Source organism: Cariama cristata, unplaced genomic scaffold (assembly GCF_000690535.1).
Source record: "Cariama cristata isolate BGI_N322 unplaced genomic scaffold, ASM69053v1 scaffold41932, whole genome shotgun sequence".
Classification (NCBI taxonomy): Eukaryota; Metazoa; Chordata; class Aves; order Cariamiformes; family Cariamidae; genus Cariama; species Cariama cristata.
Genome location: NW_009606333.1, coordinates 1 through 20,422, shown reverse-complemented (window position 1 = coordinate 20,422; position 20,422 = coordinate 1). Strand labels below are relative to the sequence as shown.

At 38.2% G+C, this 20,422-nt stretch overlaps 1 protein-coding gene across 1 annotated transcript in view; it reads left to right on the top strand.

The window, feature by feature from the left end:
• Positions 1–20,341, top strand: part of BNC2 (basonuclin 2) — a 30,567-nt gene extending 10,226 nt beyond the window's left edge. Inside the window, exon 3 of the mRNA XM_009696297.1 lies at positions 19,681–20,341. Within this exon, the coding sequence (XP_009694599.1) occupies positions 19,681–20,341 (661 nt within the window). The remainder of the gene's footprint in view (positions 1–19,680) is intronic.
• The last annotated feature ends 81 nt before the right edge of the window (positions 20,342–20,422 follow it).

Below are 20,422 nucleotides of genomic sequence, written 5' to 3'. Positions count from 1 at the left end.
AGCAGGAATCCATTGATAGATTATGCTAATAATAAAGTTAGCATAGTACAGATTTATATGTTCTGAGACAAGAACATTAGAAAAGGGTGTATTTTGAAAATATTTAATGAACTATGTAGGATACTCTTATTAAGCTTATTGAAAGCAAGCCATAAAATAAAAATAAAATAAAAATCTCATTCAGGAACTTAAAATACAGGCTGCATATTTAAAGATTAAATTATTATTTACATATTATTTTGAGTTGCATAAGGCACAAGACCTTCTTTTTATATCATTCCACTAGTAACATTCAAAATACATTTCAGTTATGTGTTGCACTTGGGACAAAAGAAATTCGTAGGCATACTAAATCTTTGCAATCCTTTGATTGCAAAGATTTAAGAGTGGTTATACACGTCAAAAAATTCAAAGGTGTGGTGCAGTTTGTGTGCCCATTCAGACTTGATGGTTTTGTAAGTTCATTAGCACTCCAGTTGGCTGGAAATGCCTAGCACGAACCAAGTAATACTCTCATGGTTCTTTATAATTTTTTCAGATACTTGAGTGAGATCTTCTAAACTTCTAAACTTGCCATTCTTATGCAGAAGTGCAATGCCTAGGAATGTGCAGAAATGAAAGCATATGTACAGCATATGAAAGAAAGTGGATGAAAGATTTAAGTAAATATTTTAAACATTATTTTCTAATACTTCCTCAAAAAAAGAAGTTTTTTTTAAAATGAAGTTAGAAAGTAAAAGTTAAATTAATATATTATCTCTTTTTTGCAAACTGTTTAATTGCCCAAAAGATTTTTCCATTTGATTTGTTTTTATTTTTGCTGATATTCCTTTTGAATATATACATTTATTTTAGAAGTTGTCGTTACCTATGTATACAATTTCTAGCTCTTCAGATTTTGGAGAACACCTCAAAGATAATCGGATAGCATTGCAAAGTGAGAACTTCTTCTGGACACTTAAATCAATTTCACTTAAAAGCTCAGAAGCATTTTGCCTTTAAATGCTGTACAAGAAATAAGAAATAGCCACCTAAAGCGCACAGTAATAATTCCTGGATAATATTTGTCCTCTACTGGAGTTCCATTTTGAGCACATTATAAAAAGTCTGTGTGATGTGCTTTTGTTGTGAATCACATAATCTTTGACTAGCGAGACAAGCTTAGAATTTCTTTGCTTTGAAAATTAAAATGAAATAATTTTTTTAGTACTATCTTCTTAATGAAATCACAGCTTTAGCTATCTCATAGCTTATAGTCTTGTGAAGTTACTATCTTTATTTTTAGTAATTTTATTAATCATATTACTAGTATTGTATTAATAATATTATTAATCCCATTATAACTACTTAGAGGTCTAAAACTCATAGCTCTAGTTATGTTCTAAAGAAAATACAAGCTTATGTGGAGATAGATAACATTGGCTGATCCTTTTTGTTTCCTGTAGAGGCATCTGACATGGCTTAAGACCTTTTCTAATGCAATTCTAGTTAACCAAAGGTTTGACTATATTCCCCCTGTCCTGTACATACACAGAACTCCAAATTGTTGACAGTGGGTGTAGCTATTATAAAATGGGCTTTGCAAGGGTGGGGTTGTGATACAAACTGCTGGTTACCAGAGGCAGCAGATCATGTCAGGAGCAAATGCGGTGCCGCTTTGACTGAAGGAGGGGATTTTATCCACGTCACAGCTGCAACCCTCCGATGTGGAATGCATGCTGTATCTTCACCATTCCTACATCATTTGTGCCAAGGTCAACTCCTGTATAAATATCCTTCTACCAGAAAGGTTGGAATATCTTCTGAGATATTTGACTAAACACTGCTATTCCTTGTAAATTAAGGTCAAGACAACCAGAAAATTCAGGAGTCCCACCTGACATGTTTTTTCAACACAGGGCAGAGGAAAGCAAAGCAGAGTCTCAGCCTTTATTGTCAATGACCCAGTAATTCTGTTTTCCCTTCTAAAAATTAGACAGTATTGTTTCTGAATAGTCAAGCTCCACTGAGCCTAGATTTTTTAAAAGGGCCTTTTTTCATGACCTTCTGAGCTACAAGTAACATCATTCATCAAATCAACCTTATATATACCTATGTCTTTGATCTTTTCCCCAAACAGATCTTTTCTGTCTTTCTTTTCCTGGAAGCACTACATTTGTGAAAACCACTTTTTCTTCCATTCTTCACTAGCCACTCCCTGAAGTAGCGGTTCATCCATTTCTGTTTCTGTATTTACTTGAGATGTCCTTTCTTCTAAAGGCAAGATCTTGTTGCAAGAAGGCAATGGAGAGTAAATAGGAAAAGAAACTATATTAAAAAATATGTCTGTGGTCAGAAGCAATGTCATAAGCCTCCTTTTGAACAGAAAGGCAACTTTTCCAAATAATTTTTTAGATAGAAAAGAGAGAGGAGGGAAGACGCTAAGTTCCTATGGGAACTATGTACTTGAATGGAAACAATTGTCCTCGTAAAATTAATTCTTTCTGGACTCAGAGGAGGTCTGTCCTGTGAGTGAGAAGAAAGGGCCTGTGGCCCCAGTGGTTAGATTCCCCTGGGATCTGCTTCCCAGCCTCATCTGCAAGTCCTGCCCCCGCAGATGCTGACTTTGCCTTACAAAGAGGTAGGTGTGGTTGGTCCTTGAAGCCAGCACTGAAGTACAGCTGCTCAGGGAATGATCCTGAGCTCTGGATGAGACATGCGGATGGGAGGAGGAAATAGTTATTTCCTGTCCAAAGAGGACAGAAATGTCGAAGTTTTATCTAAGAGTCTGTGTTGGAGAGCACATGCAGAGTGAAGGTCTGGAAGGTGAAGCTTAGAGCAGTTGGCTTCATTTGTGGCTCTCACCTTTAAAGGCCAAGAATTTTGTGGTCAAAACCACTGATGAAACAGAGGCGGGTGGACCTTCTGCCTTCAGTAAGTCTTATTGAGGAGCTACTGTCAGATCTTAAGGAGAAATACAGCCATGTTCTTTGTCAGCCTTAGTGCATGCTAAATCCCCTTTTCATCTCAGTACTGGCACTATTAAAATCTATGTTTCTTAAGCTAGAACACATTATTAGTAACAATATCTTACCATGTTTTCCTGCCTCTCAATGTATGCAAAACAAATTCTCAGTGTACCTGTTCAGAGGAACAAAGAAAGAACTTTTCACTTTGTCTTTCTGCCTCTAAAGTAGGACTATTAATTGCTCAGGTTTGTCTTTAAATTTTCTCATAAAATGAGCGTGTGTGTGTGTGTGTGTTCCACAAGATGGGAAAAGTGATTGGACCCCATCAGTAAATTTAAAACCAAAATAATATCTGCTCAGAGTGACTTATAAATAAATATGAGGCAACTATTGGTGCCAAGTGTGATCATGCCACTTGATTGCTAGTTAAATCAGTCCAGATTTAAACACGTAAACTCTTTGATTTGTATGAAGACATCTGTAGGTGGTTTATTAAAACCTGCTGATGTCTCCAGAACTAAATTTGTGCAGATATAGGCCTCTGGGTAGCTGTATTGAAAAAGCAGAGACATACTTTTTGTCTGGTTACCTGACTGCCAGCCCTGTACAGGTGTGCTTGAATAAATTAACATCAGTTACCTGTGATGAGCCACTGCATACATTATCAAGGGAGGTGAAGATGTGAGAAAGCTGCTACCTGCCTCCTGTTATCACCTCCTTGATACAACAGCACCCATTTTTTCATCATCGTACTATGCTTGGAATCTTCTACAGATAACAATTTAGGGAATTATTTTCTATAAAAGCACTCACTTCTAGGAACAGATACCTCCAAGAAATAAGATATTTCACACCAGTCCGTGATAACTATTACTGTATTTCCCCTAATATAATTAGCTGTCACATACAGCTTGAATTTCCTCCAATAAGAACAAGGAAATCAGGTTTTAGGACATTAGGTATTTGATGAACCATTTGTAATGAGACCAAAGGGCTATTTTATACATATTTTAAAATATAAACATATTTACACCTATACTTCTGTTTCTGATGCAATTCATGAAGAGACCAGCTGCATATCCAATACAATTGTATGAACTATTAGGTTTTCTTTTGCAGAGTCACTAAGATGTGTGTCATTGCTAATGTTCACATAACTGTTCCTTACCCAAGAGAACCTGGATCATAAAGAAACATTTTGTGCCACCCCTAACATAGAGCTAACCTCTTCCATGAGTAGTCATGTTGAACACAGACTGCCTGTCATAGTGCATACTCACCAACGTGAACAAGAAAAGCAGAATTAAAACTAGAATGCATAAAACTAATTTCTTTTTTATTTAAAAGAAAGTAAGTAAATTAAAACAAGCCCCAAAGAGGCTACCTATGCGAGTAAAGATTGCAGCATCAACTCTGGCGTGAAGGGAGGTCTTTTCCAACTACACATATCCATTTGTTTTGGATTTGACTTGGAGGTGGTGGTTGTTTTTTAAAAACATGTGCTGCCTTCATTATCTTGTTCTCTTTTGGTAAACAAAATGGTATCACTTTGAGAGTGAGAGTACAGTTTCTTGTGCAGTGCAAGAAGTCTCATTTCTGTGTGAACTTGCAAAATAAGTCAAGGACTTTCAGTGACTTGAAAAGTTTATTTAAATAAACTGCTACACCGGGATTAATATAGGTGGTAAGCACCCATAAAGCATTGAAAATACTAGCCAAAAGCAAAACATGCATTAAGCAGTATTTTCCCCTGGTATGTTTTGTAAACAATTAGTGTAAATGTTTAATTTGTTTTGTCCAAGTTTCCTGCACAGGTTCTCTGTGTTTTATGTTCAGTGCAAGAGATTATTTGGGAAGACAGGACTGGGAACATGAATGCTTATTCATAATATCCTGGTTGCCCCTAGGTTCCTAGGAAATAACTGGAAGAACAAAAACTCTGCTCCAGAGAGTGGGAGAAAACTGAGTGTTTTCCACTTATCTGAGTAAATGTATAGCTGTTCCCCACATACAGAGACGTCTCATCTTCCCTAGAGTCTTTTGGAAGTCGAGTAAACAAGACATCTACCTACATTAGTTCCTGCAGAGATAGGCTCTGGTTGTTCTTTTAAACAGCAGAAGACTGTAAGGTTTCTGCTACAGAGGAGGAAGCTGTACTTTACAGATAGAAGGTAGCACCAGGGCACTACTTCCAAAAGCCTGGATGCATGAAAAATGGAACAAGACACTGCAACCTGAGAGATATAGTACTCTCAGGTGGAAGAGTCTGGGGAGAAATAATGAAAGAGGGAGGGAGACACATCTGTGGGATGACACAGGAATAGCTGTGTGTTTACTCCCCTTTGGAGTTACAGCTCTTGATGGAGAGAGACAGTAAATAGGCAGGTAAATGCCATCAGAGATATATATATACACGATACATTCATCAGCTGTATTTGTCTGTCTGAAACGAGAAACTGTCACCTGAAGAGGCAAACTTTACATCAGATCTTACGGCCTAACCAAAGGTTACTTGTAGATGAGGCCATTTTCTTCTCCTTTTAATGATGATGATGCTCCTCCCCCTAGATTTGAGCCGTTTCATTCATTAGAACATGAACTGAGTGGCTGTGCTGGGACATATCCAAATTGAATTTAAGTTTACCTGAAGGCAAGAAAACTGGTGAGGCAAGTCCTAGAAATGACCTAGGAAAAAAAAACCCAGAAGGGGAAAAAATTACCAGGTGTAGATGACTCCAAATAGCTACAACACTGTTTTGGGGGATAAGGTGCCAGTCCTGGCAGCATATCTAGACAGAGGTAGACATTGTCCACAGTAGGCCTCACCTGAAAGATACAGTCATTCCTAGGGTTTGTGAGGTCACAGTGGATTTTGTGAAGTAGACTTATGTAGCAGGTGATCAGTATAGTAAAACAAAGCTCATTCGGGTTCCTGTTCCATTGCTTTTTGACAAGATAGGTCTTGGTTAGTGGGCTTATATAGATTGGTTAGGAATTACAGGGAACCTTTTGCTGCAGCCACCAATGTCTGAGGCACTAGCCTGAAAGCAGGTTTGCAACAAAACACAGGAGTGTTTTGCACTGGAATATATCTTAGTAAAAATATGTTACTGAAAAATATTTGGCAATTTATGGGCCCTGGGGAAAAGAAAACCCAAAACCCAGCCTCTCTTAATCTGGGACACCTTTTCATGGTTATGCAAGTTGCTGGTGGTTAGCAGATATGACAGGGAATAATAGCAAATTCATATAGTAGAGCCTATAATTCAGGAAGGATGGCCAGTCATGCCTAACATCATGTACCAGCATTTGTGATATCACGCTGTAGGTACTACAGTAGAAACCAGGTCCTTCAGGTACACATAAAACATTCCCAGTGGCATTAGAGATACCTCGGATGGTCTGTTGGGTCCTAAGGTAACACAGGAGTATCTCAGGTGCGACACCACTTATGGCTTTTCACATGTTGACCTTTTAATGGCAAACACTGGATATTTCCTGACAGAAGTTTTGAGCCCACCACTTCTAAAGAAAATCTTTAGGCTTTTAGTAGTGCTTTCTACTTCCCAGCAACATCTTTTAAGTGAGCAGCTTGCCTTGTGCTAAGCAAGTTTTTCTTTTTCTTTTTTTTTTTTTTTTTTAATTAAGAGCTCATTTTGCATTTAAGCTTGCCCTAAAAAGCATTACTTAAAAAGATCTGCCTAAGAAATAATTTAACATTTTTGCCATAAGGCACCTGCAAGCTTCACATAAATGGACCTGGAAGAGAAATGAAGGAGTTTTAGATTCGCCAAATATGTACACTGTCATAAAAAAAGAAGGATTGCAGGACTTTGTTGGCATTGTGTATAAATGTAAAGTGGTTCATTTTGTATGGGGGAAAGCGGAGGGAGAGAAAGAAAGGTTGGGATTGTAATAAGAAGATATTTTTTGCTGTCACTTGGTTTTTGCTTTTTTTTTGGAAGAGAAAGGGGAAAAAAAAGCCCTAAGCTGTTTCTCCATGTCTAACTATATGAGTCTGAAACATAAGCTGTAAATTATAAGTTTTATAAGTTGTTATTTCCAATGTTACTGATTTTGATTCTAGTGCTTTACAAACTTTATTGCTTATTTTATTAACTAGGGAAAAGTGTTGCCCGCTTCCAGCTCAATACATTTTTTTCCTTTCTCTCCCTCTTCTTCTCTCTCTCTCCATCTCTCTCTCCTTTTCTTTGTTATGCCAAAATAAAAAAGCAATTACACTTCAGCCACTTACAACCAAAAATACAAACGGGACATAGTTAATTTTGCTGCCCATAAATCTTACATTGTACTTTTGTGTTTAATGCACAAAATGTGGAAATAAAAATAGCCCAAACATGTATGTATGTGTGTGTGTGTGTGTCTGTGGATGTGTGCACTGAAAGACCTATATATAGCTGTGTTCATAGATAAAGATCTAAAAATACAATAGCTAGAACGAGAACTTGGATTCCCACTCAGAGAAGGTAAATGAGCCCTTGTTTCAAGAAGAAGATGCACTCAGATGATACATTATGCAGGACTGAGAATCAAGATTTCATGAGGGGAGGAGGCAGGCCCTGGCAGGAAGGATAACAGATCCTGCGCTGGACATATCTCAGGTCTGATAACCAGATAGGGGAGCAGCACTAATTCTGCAGCCTTTTTAGTCTGTTCTGTCACAGAAGGGGCACTGCTGGGTCAGTCAGCTCACTAGTAATTGTGTTTTACAGACTTCTAAAGCAATTGGCTCAGTCAGTCCCAATTCAATAAAAGTGGAGAGCGAGAGTGAGAGCACTTTTGTTCTATTTTTTACTTGAAATTATTTCATTCAGCAGTCTGTCTTTTTTATTACCAGGATTTGACATTAGCACTCCAAGCTATATTAGCATCCATTTCAGCAGTTCAGTAATGGTATTAAAAAAACACTTAACTTCAACGGTGAATGGTTGTATGACAGTACCATAAAAATCCACATTAAAAAAAAAACTTATGTATTTGTCCCTGCAAATTATTTTTCACTTGTTTAACCACTTCAAAACTACACTCTTTTGACTGGTGTTTGCAAGAGCTCTAGCAGCAGGGAAGGCTTGTAAAGAGGCTGAGAAACAACTGCAGCAACAATGGCATAAAGGGAAAAATCAAGACATTTAAAGAAGAAAAATGTAATAGGAACATGCAAGCACATATACATGCACAAGAAAGACCTCTCATTTTGGGTGGGTGCCTGTCAACCGTCAACTGAAGTAAGATTTTAAAACTCAAATCACTCAAGGTAAAATCTTTGGCATCTTCCACATTTCTGGGATTTAATTTTGAACACAGCACTCTCCAAGCTTGGGACGGCAGCCTAACTATCTTGGCACTGCAGCACAGTCATAAATGACTGCATTAGGTTCTAAATTTTGATTAAACATTCTGTAATTAATCAATGGTAGACATGAAGCAGTTGGCAAGGTCCAGAGCTGCAAAATGTTTAAGACATAAAACATTACAAAGTAATTAGAATGTGCTCCTTCAAGAGAAGGATTGCCTTCAATAAAGAGGTAAATGATAGCATCATGTTTATTGTGGACGTAGGCAGCCAGTGCAATATGATAAACTGCAGGAGATACACATATCAGTAATCATCCACATTATTAGTGTCATTAATCATAATTCTAAAAATATGACAGCAGCAGCCAACTTTTTGACCAATTTTGCCTCTGCCTGTTGGCCGTTATAACTTCACTAATAGACTGCAGAGCTCCTGTGCGTGGCAGTTTGCATTGAGAATGGAAGGTTAATTATATTTGAGCTGCTGATTCCTTCTCTCCTTGGAAAAGACTGAGCACTTTGACAATCCCAGGAGCTCACTGCTGTTAAACCAGTAAAAGTACTTTATTGAAATTTTCTTTGTTGGTCAGGAATGAGTAGATGTTTCAAATGAGATATAAGCGCCAGGCTGGGACAGCCGCTAATGTTTCTTCCAAAATAATCCTTGGACAGCAAGCTGAACTCATACTTCCCTTAGATATCTTTGCACAGTCTCTTGTGGATGGGTAAAAAGTTGAGAATTTAATAACCGCTGACAATAGTATGTATGGACGAATCTCAGAGGATTGAAATTACTGAGGAGTGGGGGCATCAGTGAAGGGAGGTTATAGGATAATCAGCTATCAGTTGACCTTAAAGGTGTACTTATTTAGTAATGTAAAATTACTAATAGAGGAACCCTGTTAAGTGCCACATCATATTTCGTTTTATAGTTCCTCTGGTATTATATGAGTAAAACCAGCATTCTTAGACAAACAAAGCAGTGGGAATGAGAATTACCATTGTGTAGTGGCCCGAAGAAATAGTTTACATTCTTGCTGTGGAACTTGAAATCATATAAAACTATCCCTGGATCTGAGGATTTATTATGAATTTGAACTTATAATGCAGTCAGTAAAGAGTCTATGAACCTTCTAAGAAAATCATGAGATAATGCATCGCTGTGCATCAATATCTGGGAGAAAAGAATTGGTTTCAGAGTAGAATTGGGAGAAGCTAGCTGTTCTGACTAAGTTTTATCTTTTTTGCCATTACTGAAACTTGAAACTTAGTAAAATTCATGAGTGGGATGCTGACCTGAAGGAACTGTTTGCATAAAGTCTTGCAAAATTTTCACATTTTACATTGCTGTTGTAACAGAAAAATAAAATGAAGGATGAAAACTTCTGGTTACAAAACTTGGATGTAATGTTTAGATGATTTAGGTTTGAAAAGAAATGTTAATCCATGCAGTTTGGCAGCAGATTCTGCCTGGATGTTGCCTCAGTACTTCTTAAGGGGAAATACACGTTGTGTGAAGGACCAGCAAAATACTTCAACACATAGGAGGTGAGGACCTAATGCATGACTGTTGTGCAGGGCCTTGTGTGAATCACCTGCTCAGGGATAAATTTTTATGTAGAGCGTGTGTAGATTGTAGAAACAGCTTACAGCAGTTGGACTGATTGTCAGTGGTGCTGAGCACCTGTAATTTCCATCAAAGAACTTTGCTGTACACATGATGACCTGCTCATGCATGTAACATTGCTATACTGAGTTAGTTCACTTAGGAAATATTCTGTCAGATAAATCTTTTTATTCTAAACTTTCTCAACCAGTCCGGATATTAGACAAGAGTGCTGGCTATTTTGTAATGAGTCTGTTTTGCTTCCAGGCAGCTAGTAAAGTGAGAGGTTGAAGTGTTGCAACACAATTTTGATCGTTTCTGAGTAACTTTGGCAAGTGCACCACTGGTTGTGCTTTTTGTTTGTAATATCTTTTGATCTTTAATGGACAACAATAGTAATATATAAAGAGTGCGACATGACCTCGATGCTTCTGAGCACACACAGCTGTTGTGAAAGTGTAATTCTGTTCACACCGTAAGGACCGTCTCACTAAACACCTCAACAGGTATGTACTGAATTATTGGGCCTTTCAAGAATCCTGAACCTGTCAGATTTTACATTAAAAATTATTTGGTAGCAAACATTGCCATCAAGTATCAGTTCCACATTTAACCTGAGTATTTGCTCACACAGTCGGCTATTCTGCCTCCCCAAATGCCATCTCTCCTTTAATACTTTTTATGCATTCCATGGCGATGACAAAATTTTTTCTGACTCTAACTGTGGATTAAGTATGCAAAAGGCATGTTTGCCACTGCCAACAAACCAATAATTCTCACTAACATCTTCAGAGTTACAACATTTATAAAGTTGCAAAGTGGAGTAAACAAACCATCTGTTTGGCTTTACCATATATGTCATGCTCTCTTATTAGCATATTACGATTCATTTAGTAAACAAATTTGGTGATTTCGTTCATGTCAAAGTTAGAGGGAGCTTGAAGATGATTAACATTCCTGGGACAGGCACATTAATACATTGCTTCCTCTGCAAAGTTAAATGGCTTCTCAGGAGAATCACCCCTTGTTGACAAGATGAGACTGTCAATTTTGTTTGCCTGCCACATTAGGGGCCGTAAGGGGATGGGAAGCTCTGAGAAAGAGGAGCAGTGTAGGCAGCATAATTCACTGCGAATTGAAAAAAGAAGTCTAATTCTGATAAATGGTCGACCCCAATACATCCTACCTGTTATTACAACAGACGTGCCGTATCTGTGCAGTAAATTAGTTAAACCCCTAAAGAGTTTGATGGGAGCTTATCTTCAAGTGAATAATTTGAGTGTAGAGGGAGCTGTCTTCGTGACCAGTGTGAGTGATTTGTTTCATATTGAAAGGGATTGAAATGACTGGGCTCCACATCTTTAATTTGCAAGAACTTGCTTGTCCTTTATTTCCTGCATTTAATAAGCACTGTTTTTTTACTTTTTTTAATAGGTGCTGAACTGTATTTTACCTTTTGGATTTTCTTCCTATGAAAGGTTAATATTTTTCAGATTCTATGTAATTTAAAGCCTCAAGAACTGATGTTATTACCCAAACTGTTCATGTAGAAATGGCATGGTTTCATTGAGTAGTGCAGTATTTTGTCTTCACTCATTGTTCTAAAGTCTAGCCCCTACCCTTACTTTTCCCCTTACATTTAGAGGGAAACTAAACATTATCAAATACACGGAAGCGCTAGTGCAGAGACTGAAACCTTGGCCCTGTTCGGATAAATGTGAATTTTATAATTTAGGTCAAATCAGGATTTCAAACCTTTATTATCTTTGCTTAGATTTATGGAATTTTTTTTTTCTTTTTCTTTGAAAAAAACCAACCAAACAAACAAACCTGTATCAAAGACTGCTGAGAGAGTGGCAAAATTAGAACAGTAACTGAGAAAAAAAAATTCTTTAACAGTTTCCATTACTAATTAAATTCCAGGAACTGTTTTATTGTTGATTCTCTGAAGTAAATGGGGGAAATGACTGCTGCTTCCTTCTTGAAGAAATATCAGAATTAAGGCCATATCTTTTCTCATAAATATGTACACTGTTATATTTAGCCAGAGTCTTACTTTCTGGTTCTTTGATTTTAACTGCATGAAACTCAGCACTTTCAGTCTGCAGAGATTCTGAGAAAGCATAAAATTCTGGGTTTACTTTCTGTTATGTTCACATATTCTGAGCGTTTCTGTGAGTCTCAGGCTTAAATAAGCAGGAAAGGAACATGAAATTGAGGTAAGACCACAATACTTTGCCGTACTAGCAAATTGCGTTAGCAATTAAAATCATGTGAAATTTTTAAACAAAACCATAAATCTTAATTGATAGCCTTTGAGGTGGAGAGAAACAAAGACAACTTTGCTTTAACATTCCTTTATAGGTAAAAATGTAGGCTGAATACTGAGCTGAAGACAGGTGTGTAAAAAGTCTCATGGGAGGAATAATGCAAGTTTCATTCTTTATGATATTTTAAACCAGATTGGCAGGCCTTAGTTTTGAACTAAGTATAGTGGCTGGATAGCTTGTGTGGGGCCTGTACAACCTGAGCAGTTAGTTCCATATCCAACTTTAATAAGAGGTTTGCCAATCTGTATGTAAACCACCAGACAAATGTGTCCTGGTCTTTGATTTTGTAGTAACACCTTCTTCAAACTGCTGAAGGTTGTGTGGTTTCAGATTTCGTAATTCAAGTCTTCTATCTTCTTTTAAAAAAAATAAATAAATCTTCTATTACTTGGAAAGACCAGAATTTAACAGAAAATAATTTAGTGTTGACTTTTAATGCATTAAGTCTCCAAATATATTTTTATTATATTACTTAATGCTGGGATCACTTATTGTATCTTAAAGCAAAGCTGCCCAAAGACTAATGGCCCCCTGCTGTGACCTCCTGTCTGTGATTTCTTTGCAGTGTTAGGATGATAGGGCTAGGTGGTATTACTTTGGCAAATCATGTATTTGCCAGAAAAAATGCATTTTCAGAACATTTGAAGTGTAAGAGATTGGGATATTGTTTTATTTGGAAACATAGGAAGAAAGGATGTGGTAGAATACAACTGGAAATGTTGAAATTATTAATTTCAGAATTTGAATGAACAATACAGTCTTCTCTGATGTTTAAGTGAGATTTTCATCAGGGAGCTTTGTCACTTACAGTCAGCCAAGGAGGAACAAGGGGTCAATAGCTAGGACATTCAACTGGGATGACGGCTGGCTTGGCTTTTCTGTCTGACTGCATCAGGGACTGGAAAATGGGTTTCCTTAGTCCCTGTCTGCCCTAACAATTATGCTGCTGTTTCATTCTTACTTATTTTTTCTCTCATCCCCTTAATAGTTAAGTGTAATTATATTTTTGTCTAGCTAAAAATTAAGAAAACAATCCTTTATGTTTCATTTTCAACAACCTGTCCTGCCCTGAATTGTGAACAACACATTCAACCCAATTTTTCTTGCAGTTGGTTTTGTGCTCTGTGTAATACTTGTATTTAAATAAACAGACTACATGTTATCATTCAAGTTCCCTAACTCTGCTGTGCACATCAGCAATGAGGTTTGTCCCAGTGCAGATAGGACTGCAGCCATGGGTGCATCCCAAGTTCGCCTTGAGTCATGCATAGAATTCATGCCAATTTCTGTGCCAGGACAAATTCTACTTTCTGGTAAATTCCTCCTCACTCACTTCAAAAAGAAATTTAAAAAACTAACTAAATAAAAATAAACTAAAATAAAGCATCCATTACATTTTTCTTTCCAACAAATGGATAGTAAATTAACAAAATCAGATTCATTGACAAGTGTAGAAAGAAACTGCTGAAGAGAATCTAGTCTGGATTTATGAGCTGTGTAAATAGCATGTACATTTAATTGACCGTATTTCCTAGGCTTATAATCCCTTCTCTTCTGTTAGTGCATAGTGCGTCTCTCACTAGAGGAGCTTGCTAGCAGTAGGTGGGGTGGCACTGACAATGAATTCTAAATGTGGAAGAATACTTCCATGAACTTCACAAGGGAAGGAAAATCCTACCACCAGTGGGGTCATGCCCACAGTCAGAGGGCTGCTGTAGTTGCTGTAGCACTCTGCATTGCGCTGCTACTGAAACTCCTGTCTGAAAGGGCAGTGGTGAATTGCGAGGTGAGACACACTTGCCACTTCACCGCAACCACAAACTTCATGTGTATCATCATTATCATTATCATCCTTAAAGCAGCACTAAAAGAAGAATGTTGATCATGTGGAAAAATCAGGCATTCTGGGCCTCCTAAAATAAACCAGACTTTGCTAAAACTTCCTTGCCACAACAAGCTACATCTCAAAACATCTTGCAAAAATACTCTCCTCATTTTTAAGGGTACATGACATGTAGTACAGAGCTAAACAGATGTTGGACGTTCCTTGGCAGTCATAGTATTTTAAATTCTCAGAACTAACCCTCTTCACCATGCCTTGTTGCCTAAGGTGAGATAGAACTGGTAACTGGAGCTGAGTGAGATATGCCCTTAGTTAAGCTCTTTTGACCTCATATTTCTGCCTGGAAGACTTCATTCACCAGTTGTCTTTATGCAACATTTCTATTGCCAGGATCACATGTCATTTTGGTACTTCATGGATAAATAAGCAGTCTAAGAAGTCCAGAGTCATTCGAAGGATTTTATTAGGTCAAATATTTTTTGATGGTCAAATATCTATACATATACATACTTCTGCCATTTATTTAGTTTCTTCAAGTTTTTTTCCCTGCTGCCATTCATTTAGTTTCTTCAAGTTTTTTTTCCTGCAGGTACAGGAGCAACTGTAGTGCAAAGGACACCAGAGATCACTTTAAATTAGCCAGCTCAGGTATGAGGAATAATGGAACCATGGCAAGCTGAAGCTCAGCTGGTTTTGGTGCATCTTGCTTTGTGATTTTCTTTATGTTTGATGGCAGTGTTCATGCACTGGCATAAATCACTCTGCCCAAGTTGTGCCTCAGGTTATTCAGGGAACATTGTTTACATGTGCCTGAGAGCAGTACCAGAGGAGGAAGGGGTAGTGGCAATTGCAAATCACATCAGAGAACAGAACAGCTGAAGGAAGAAACTGCAGCTTCCATGGGGAGGAGCAGATGAACAGATAACAAGGTGACTAGCATTGGCTGAGGGCTCATGGAGGGCTTGCTAGGATTTGGGAGTTGCAAAGCAGGGAAGAAATAGTTGGATTAATACGGAATGCTTCAATTTGGTATAGAAAAGGGTGTCTGGGAACTACTAGAGCAATTTAAGATGGCTGAATGAGTACATTTTCCAAGGAAAAAAGCAAGGAAGATCAACATTGGATGAAAGGAGCAAAGAAATAGTTAAGTTTATCAAGATAAAAAATGGTATGGGCTTGGCCAATATTTGTAATGCTACTTTTTTCTTCTCATGTCTCTCTGACTGCTGTTTGCAGCTACTAGGTCAGAGTACAGGTTGTCAGCCAGACCCTCTTCTGCCTTTCCAGCTGAATAATAGTCTTCATAGCATCATAGCAAATCATACTTAATTTCTGTCCCTCAACTCAACCCTATTCTATTTGGCAATTGCCAGTGCTTGCCTTTTCCCAGAACATCTAACTTTTTAAACTTCCTGGTCTGTGCTGCTTCTCTTTATAGTCTGCCTTTATCCATACTGTTCTTTCTTAGTTCCGTTTTGTTTGCTTATGGATCCATTATTTGTAGCAGTCTTTACATACATGGGCATGTTCCTCCTACACAGAACTCCCTTCTCATCTTTTCCCAAAGGAACCTTGGGAATGCTGCTGTCAGCCCTAAGAAAGATCTTCTTTATGCAGGGCACTCTTCAACCAGCACCCTGCATGGGTTACTCAGTCTGCGCCTTGGGGTGCAATGCTATGTTTAGTTGTGTAGCAGATGGGAAAGGGGTGCAGGGTCAGGCTCTGAGCACTCTAGACTGGTGTGTCTATGAAAAAATACTTCTCCTTTCCTCCAATCCCAACAATTGTTCAGCTACTGGAAATGTATGTTGTCAGCACCTTCAGCACACAGTATTCTTAATTCTGACAAGGTTTTAGCCTCTGTGACTTTGGTTTTGTCATAAGATTTCAAAACTTCAGTGTCCAAATAAATGAACTTTTTCTCACAATTCACTTCTCTCATCCGTACCAGAATGATTTTGCATATGATATTTAGGGAGAGTATTAAACACAAGTGAAATAGATTAAGAAATGAATGTAAAAGAATCAATTCTTTTGAACTGTGGTTTCATAATGGAAATCGACTGCTATGAATGAACCTATGTTCAGAAGTTATGAACAGCAGAGCTAATGCACTGCCATGAGTTCATCTTTATTATTGCATTACACCTGAATCAATTGATAAAGTAGCTTTTTTTTAAGGCTAGGAATGGCACTTAATTGAATAAAAGTCAATGTAATTATATTAGGAGAATCCAACAGTACTGCTGACAGCGGAAAAGGGACACTACTGAGCAGAGTACCAGAACTGGTCCGCACATTTCTGCACATCGTTTGCCTGACAGATATTATGGGCTGGTACATACTTTAACTAGATTACTGATTGCCACTGCTGTAAGTGAGAATTGAATAAGGGAGGCATCTCTTCTTATCAGAGCATCAGCAGGGTTTGCATCCTTACACTGGTCTTTCTCAGAACTGCCTCTGTCCATCTGGGGCTCAGTGGCCCCTCTTTAACATGGTAATTTATTCTTATCTCTTCATTCCATGAATGCTGAAGTTATTTTCACTTCATGCCTGGCTGCTGTTTTTCTTCAGTAGCAGACGAAGAAAATGGTAAGCACAAATGCATGGAAACAACAGTTACAGTTATCCTAACTGGTTTCTACACTGCAGCAAATTCCCGAACCAAGGGAGTGAGGAGGGGAGAGAGGGGGAGAAATCATAAGAAGTAAACACATGAGCTCTTTATGAGTAGTTCGCAGTTAGTGTTATGATGATAAGCATAAATGTGCTTTTATGGTCATGTAATAACGCTGGTCAGTGTGGACAGGTCTTCACAGTAAGCGTTTCCTGTACTGCACTTAGCAACTTTATGTGGAGTTGTACGCCATCTGACATCAGGAAGGCCAGGGACTGTCAGGACTACTGTTTATCATTCATGTATGGGCACACTGCATGCATCTGTTCAGAGCTCATTTGTGGATGATAATGGGGATGCTGTGAATATGCTTTGATTAATTTGCTTTATGTTTTTCATATTGTGTGATTGAGTCAGTATCCATCAGGACAACAGTATAAGTGAGATTACAGCTGACAAAAAACAGTTTCACAGTCAAGACTTTTTTTAAAGTCTGGATTTTATTGGTTTCAGATTTTTTTGTTTATTTGTTTTTTTGTTAGGTTTTTTTTTTTTTAAAACCAGATATGTCTGGAATGGAATGTGAATTTGTTCTCTCTCTCTCTCCTCCCCCTCCCCCTTTCTTTCTCTTTTCTCCTCTCTCTCTCTTTTGTGATCTCAATTTAGCAAAAGATTAGAAAGCTGATCTTATCACAAGGTAAGCTCAGCCTTCCTAAGTGCAGTGTGGGGATATGCATAATTACACTTCTGCGCCTCAAAAAAGCAATGGTGCTATACTTGCTTGTGTGAAAGAAGTGTTTCCCATGTGGGAGAAAAACAAGGAATACTCTCCACTTTTTTCCACCCTTGCCCATACCTCTCAACTGTCTCTCATTAGGAGAGAAATTTTCTATTCTAGCCCCCCTCCTTACTGGAATAATTGCATCCCAAGCAGACACGATTCAATTAAACTGCAGTTCAGTATCAGTTTTATGTCAGAGAACAGTTACCTGCATTTGCAGGTGAGTGGGACAGATCACTTCAATTGCTATTTGCTTTATTTATTCCCATAAGGTATGTGGAACAGATAGATGAATCACAAAGTAAGTGATAGAAAATTACAGAAATTAACTCCATATCAATTTATCTTCTTACATTTGCTTTTTTTTTTTTATTTATCTGCATTGTATTTCTGTACCATGTTTGGGACTTCAGCTGGTTGAGAGGTATGTTTCAAAGGGTTTCTTAAAACAAAAGCTTCCAATAAGGAAATATTGCTAATAGCTATTGTTCCCCTTCTCCCTTTTTTGTTACTGTAGGACCTGAATGTCTGTAAAATATTTGATCATTGTTATGTCTTCCCATGCCAATTTTATACCTAGTGCTTTTTTGCAAATTAAAGTATTCCCATGTTAAAACTCTCTCTCTCTCTCTCCCACCACCCCCGCCCCCCCCCCCCCCCCCCCCCCCCCCCCCCCCTTTCCCTCCTACATTTGGGCTCTGATCTGCAATTTATAATGGGCAGACAGACTGGTGAGTCTGCATGTTGTAAATTGCGGGTTTGGGTCCTTAGCTTGCAAAGAATGTTATGCAGTAGAACTTCGCTAATTCTTTTTTTACTGACTTGAAAATCCAGTCACCCTTCAAAGAAACTGAATAAATATTTGTCATTTCCTTAGCAAAGGTGCACATTCTGAATACTGAACCATAAAGTTTTCTAATACTGAAAACTTTATACTGATTTCTTATTATTACGCACTTCGACAAAACAAGCATGTTCTGTGGTCAGAGGTCTTTGATGTCTGTCATACTTGTTGGTTGCATTTTTAATTCAGAAAATGCAGTTTTTCAAAGAGGGTTTCCTGACACTACTGCAAATCAGTGAGGTTCTACTGCAATGGATGAATAAAGCCAATGTCAAAAGTGGAGAGTAGAATGCAGAATTTAAATTAATAGCCTGTTTTACAAAGTTACTAACAAAAAGGCTTACATTGTTTGTAAATGTAGAGCTTTATTTCTTGAGAACAAAGGCCCAGATCCTGTAAAACACAATATTCACAATATTTTAACCTGCAGCTCTTGGGATCTGGTCCAAAGACTACTGATGTCAGTGACAGCTTTTCCAGTGTCTCTTGAGCACCCACAGTGACTTCAGCACATACCTAAACCAGAGCCCATGATTAAGTGTTTTGATTAATTTAGGGCAAAATTTTTATTGCCATTAGTAGGGTTTTTTTACTGTAGATTACATTGCTTGGGTCAGTCAGCACTGCACCAGACACAGTACTGGGAAGAGTAGGAGAAGGAACGGCAGCGCCCTCCCAGAGGGATGCAACCAGTGACTTTGGCTAAGAATTTCAGAAACTTACATGTAGATTTCAGAGACTTGTTCTCTTAAACCCTTCAAGTTTTCCCCATCTTGGTTTGGCCCAATTCTGACTCCTTTTATACCAGAATTAAATTATCAGAATCAGGACCTCTGACTATGTATCATTCAACTACCTTTATTTTTTTCTCCTCCTATTTTGCACTTACACAGTTATGCAAGTACATATATATGTATAAAATATATTTATATGTATGTATGTATAAATATATAAGGGTAAGGATCTAGAGATAGAAACACACACAGATATTCCATATATTAATAATATTTTCTCTTGAAGCAAGGCTTTTAGGAAGGTCAGCAGGGATTCAAGAACCAAGAAGAGCATTTTGCATTTTTTGCCAGTGCAATTTACTATTTTGTAAATATCAAATAAAGGGGCTGTAGCTGCTGCTGGGAACTAAAGTTGAGGAGCAGTAGCTGAAAAGAAAAATCATAGCGGGGTGGGGGGTACTTTGCTTGTTTTATTTTGTTTTTACATTGCAATTTGTTCATTTATAACAAGACTGAATTTTCCAAGAAACATGGATAGGGGATATTTTTATGACAAATTATTGATAAATCAGAATTTGGATTTGCTGCTTGATGACTGTATGTTTAATGAAAAATACTGTACATTTTTCCTTTTCTCCCTTCCTTCTTCCTTTCCCAGACACAGTGCTAACATAAACCTGCACCGTAAACTGTTGACCAAAGAACTGGATGACATGGGCCTGGACACCTCACAGCCTTCTCTTAGTAAGGACCTCCGTGATGAATTTTTGGTGAAGATATATGGCGCTCAGCATCAGATGGGGCTTGACATAAGGGAAGACACCTCCTCACCTGCTGGTACTGAAGATTCCCATATGAATGGGTATGGCAGGGGCATGTCAGAAGACTATATGGTCCTAGACCTCAGCACCACCTCCAGCATCCAGTCCAGCAGCAGTATCCATTCCTCAAGAGAATCTGATGCAGGAAGCGATGAGGGCATTCTCCTGGACGACGTCGATGGGGCAAGTGACAGCGGGGAATCTGCCCACAAAGCAGATGCCCCTGCCTTAGCTGTAGGTATGGGCACCGATGTCCCAGGATCCCTCATGTTCAACAGTGTTTCGGTGAGCAACGGTGGGATAATGTGTAACATTTGCCACAAAATGTACAGCAACAAGGGGACCCTCAGGGTGCACTATAAAACAGTGCACTTGCGAGAAATGCACAAATGCAAAGTCCCTGGGTGCAACATGATGTTCTCCTCTGTCCGTAGCCGAAACCGGCACAGTCAGAACCCCAATCTGCATAAAAACATTCCCTTCACTTCAGTAGATTAGTTCAAGGATGGACACAGCGTAATGCCAGCTCTCAGAGAGGGCCCACCACATCTGAACTGCCATATACAGTTTCCCTTTATA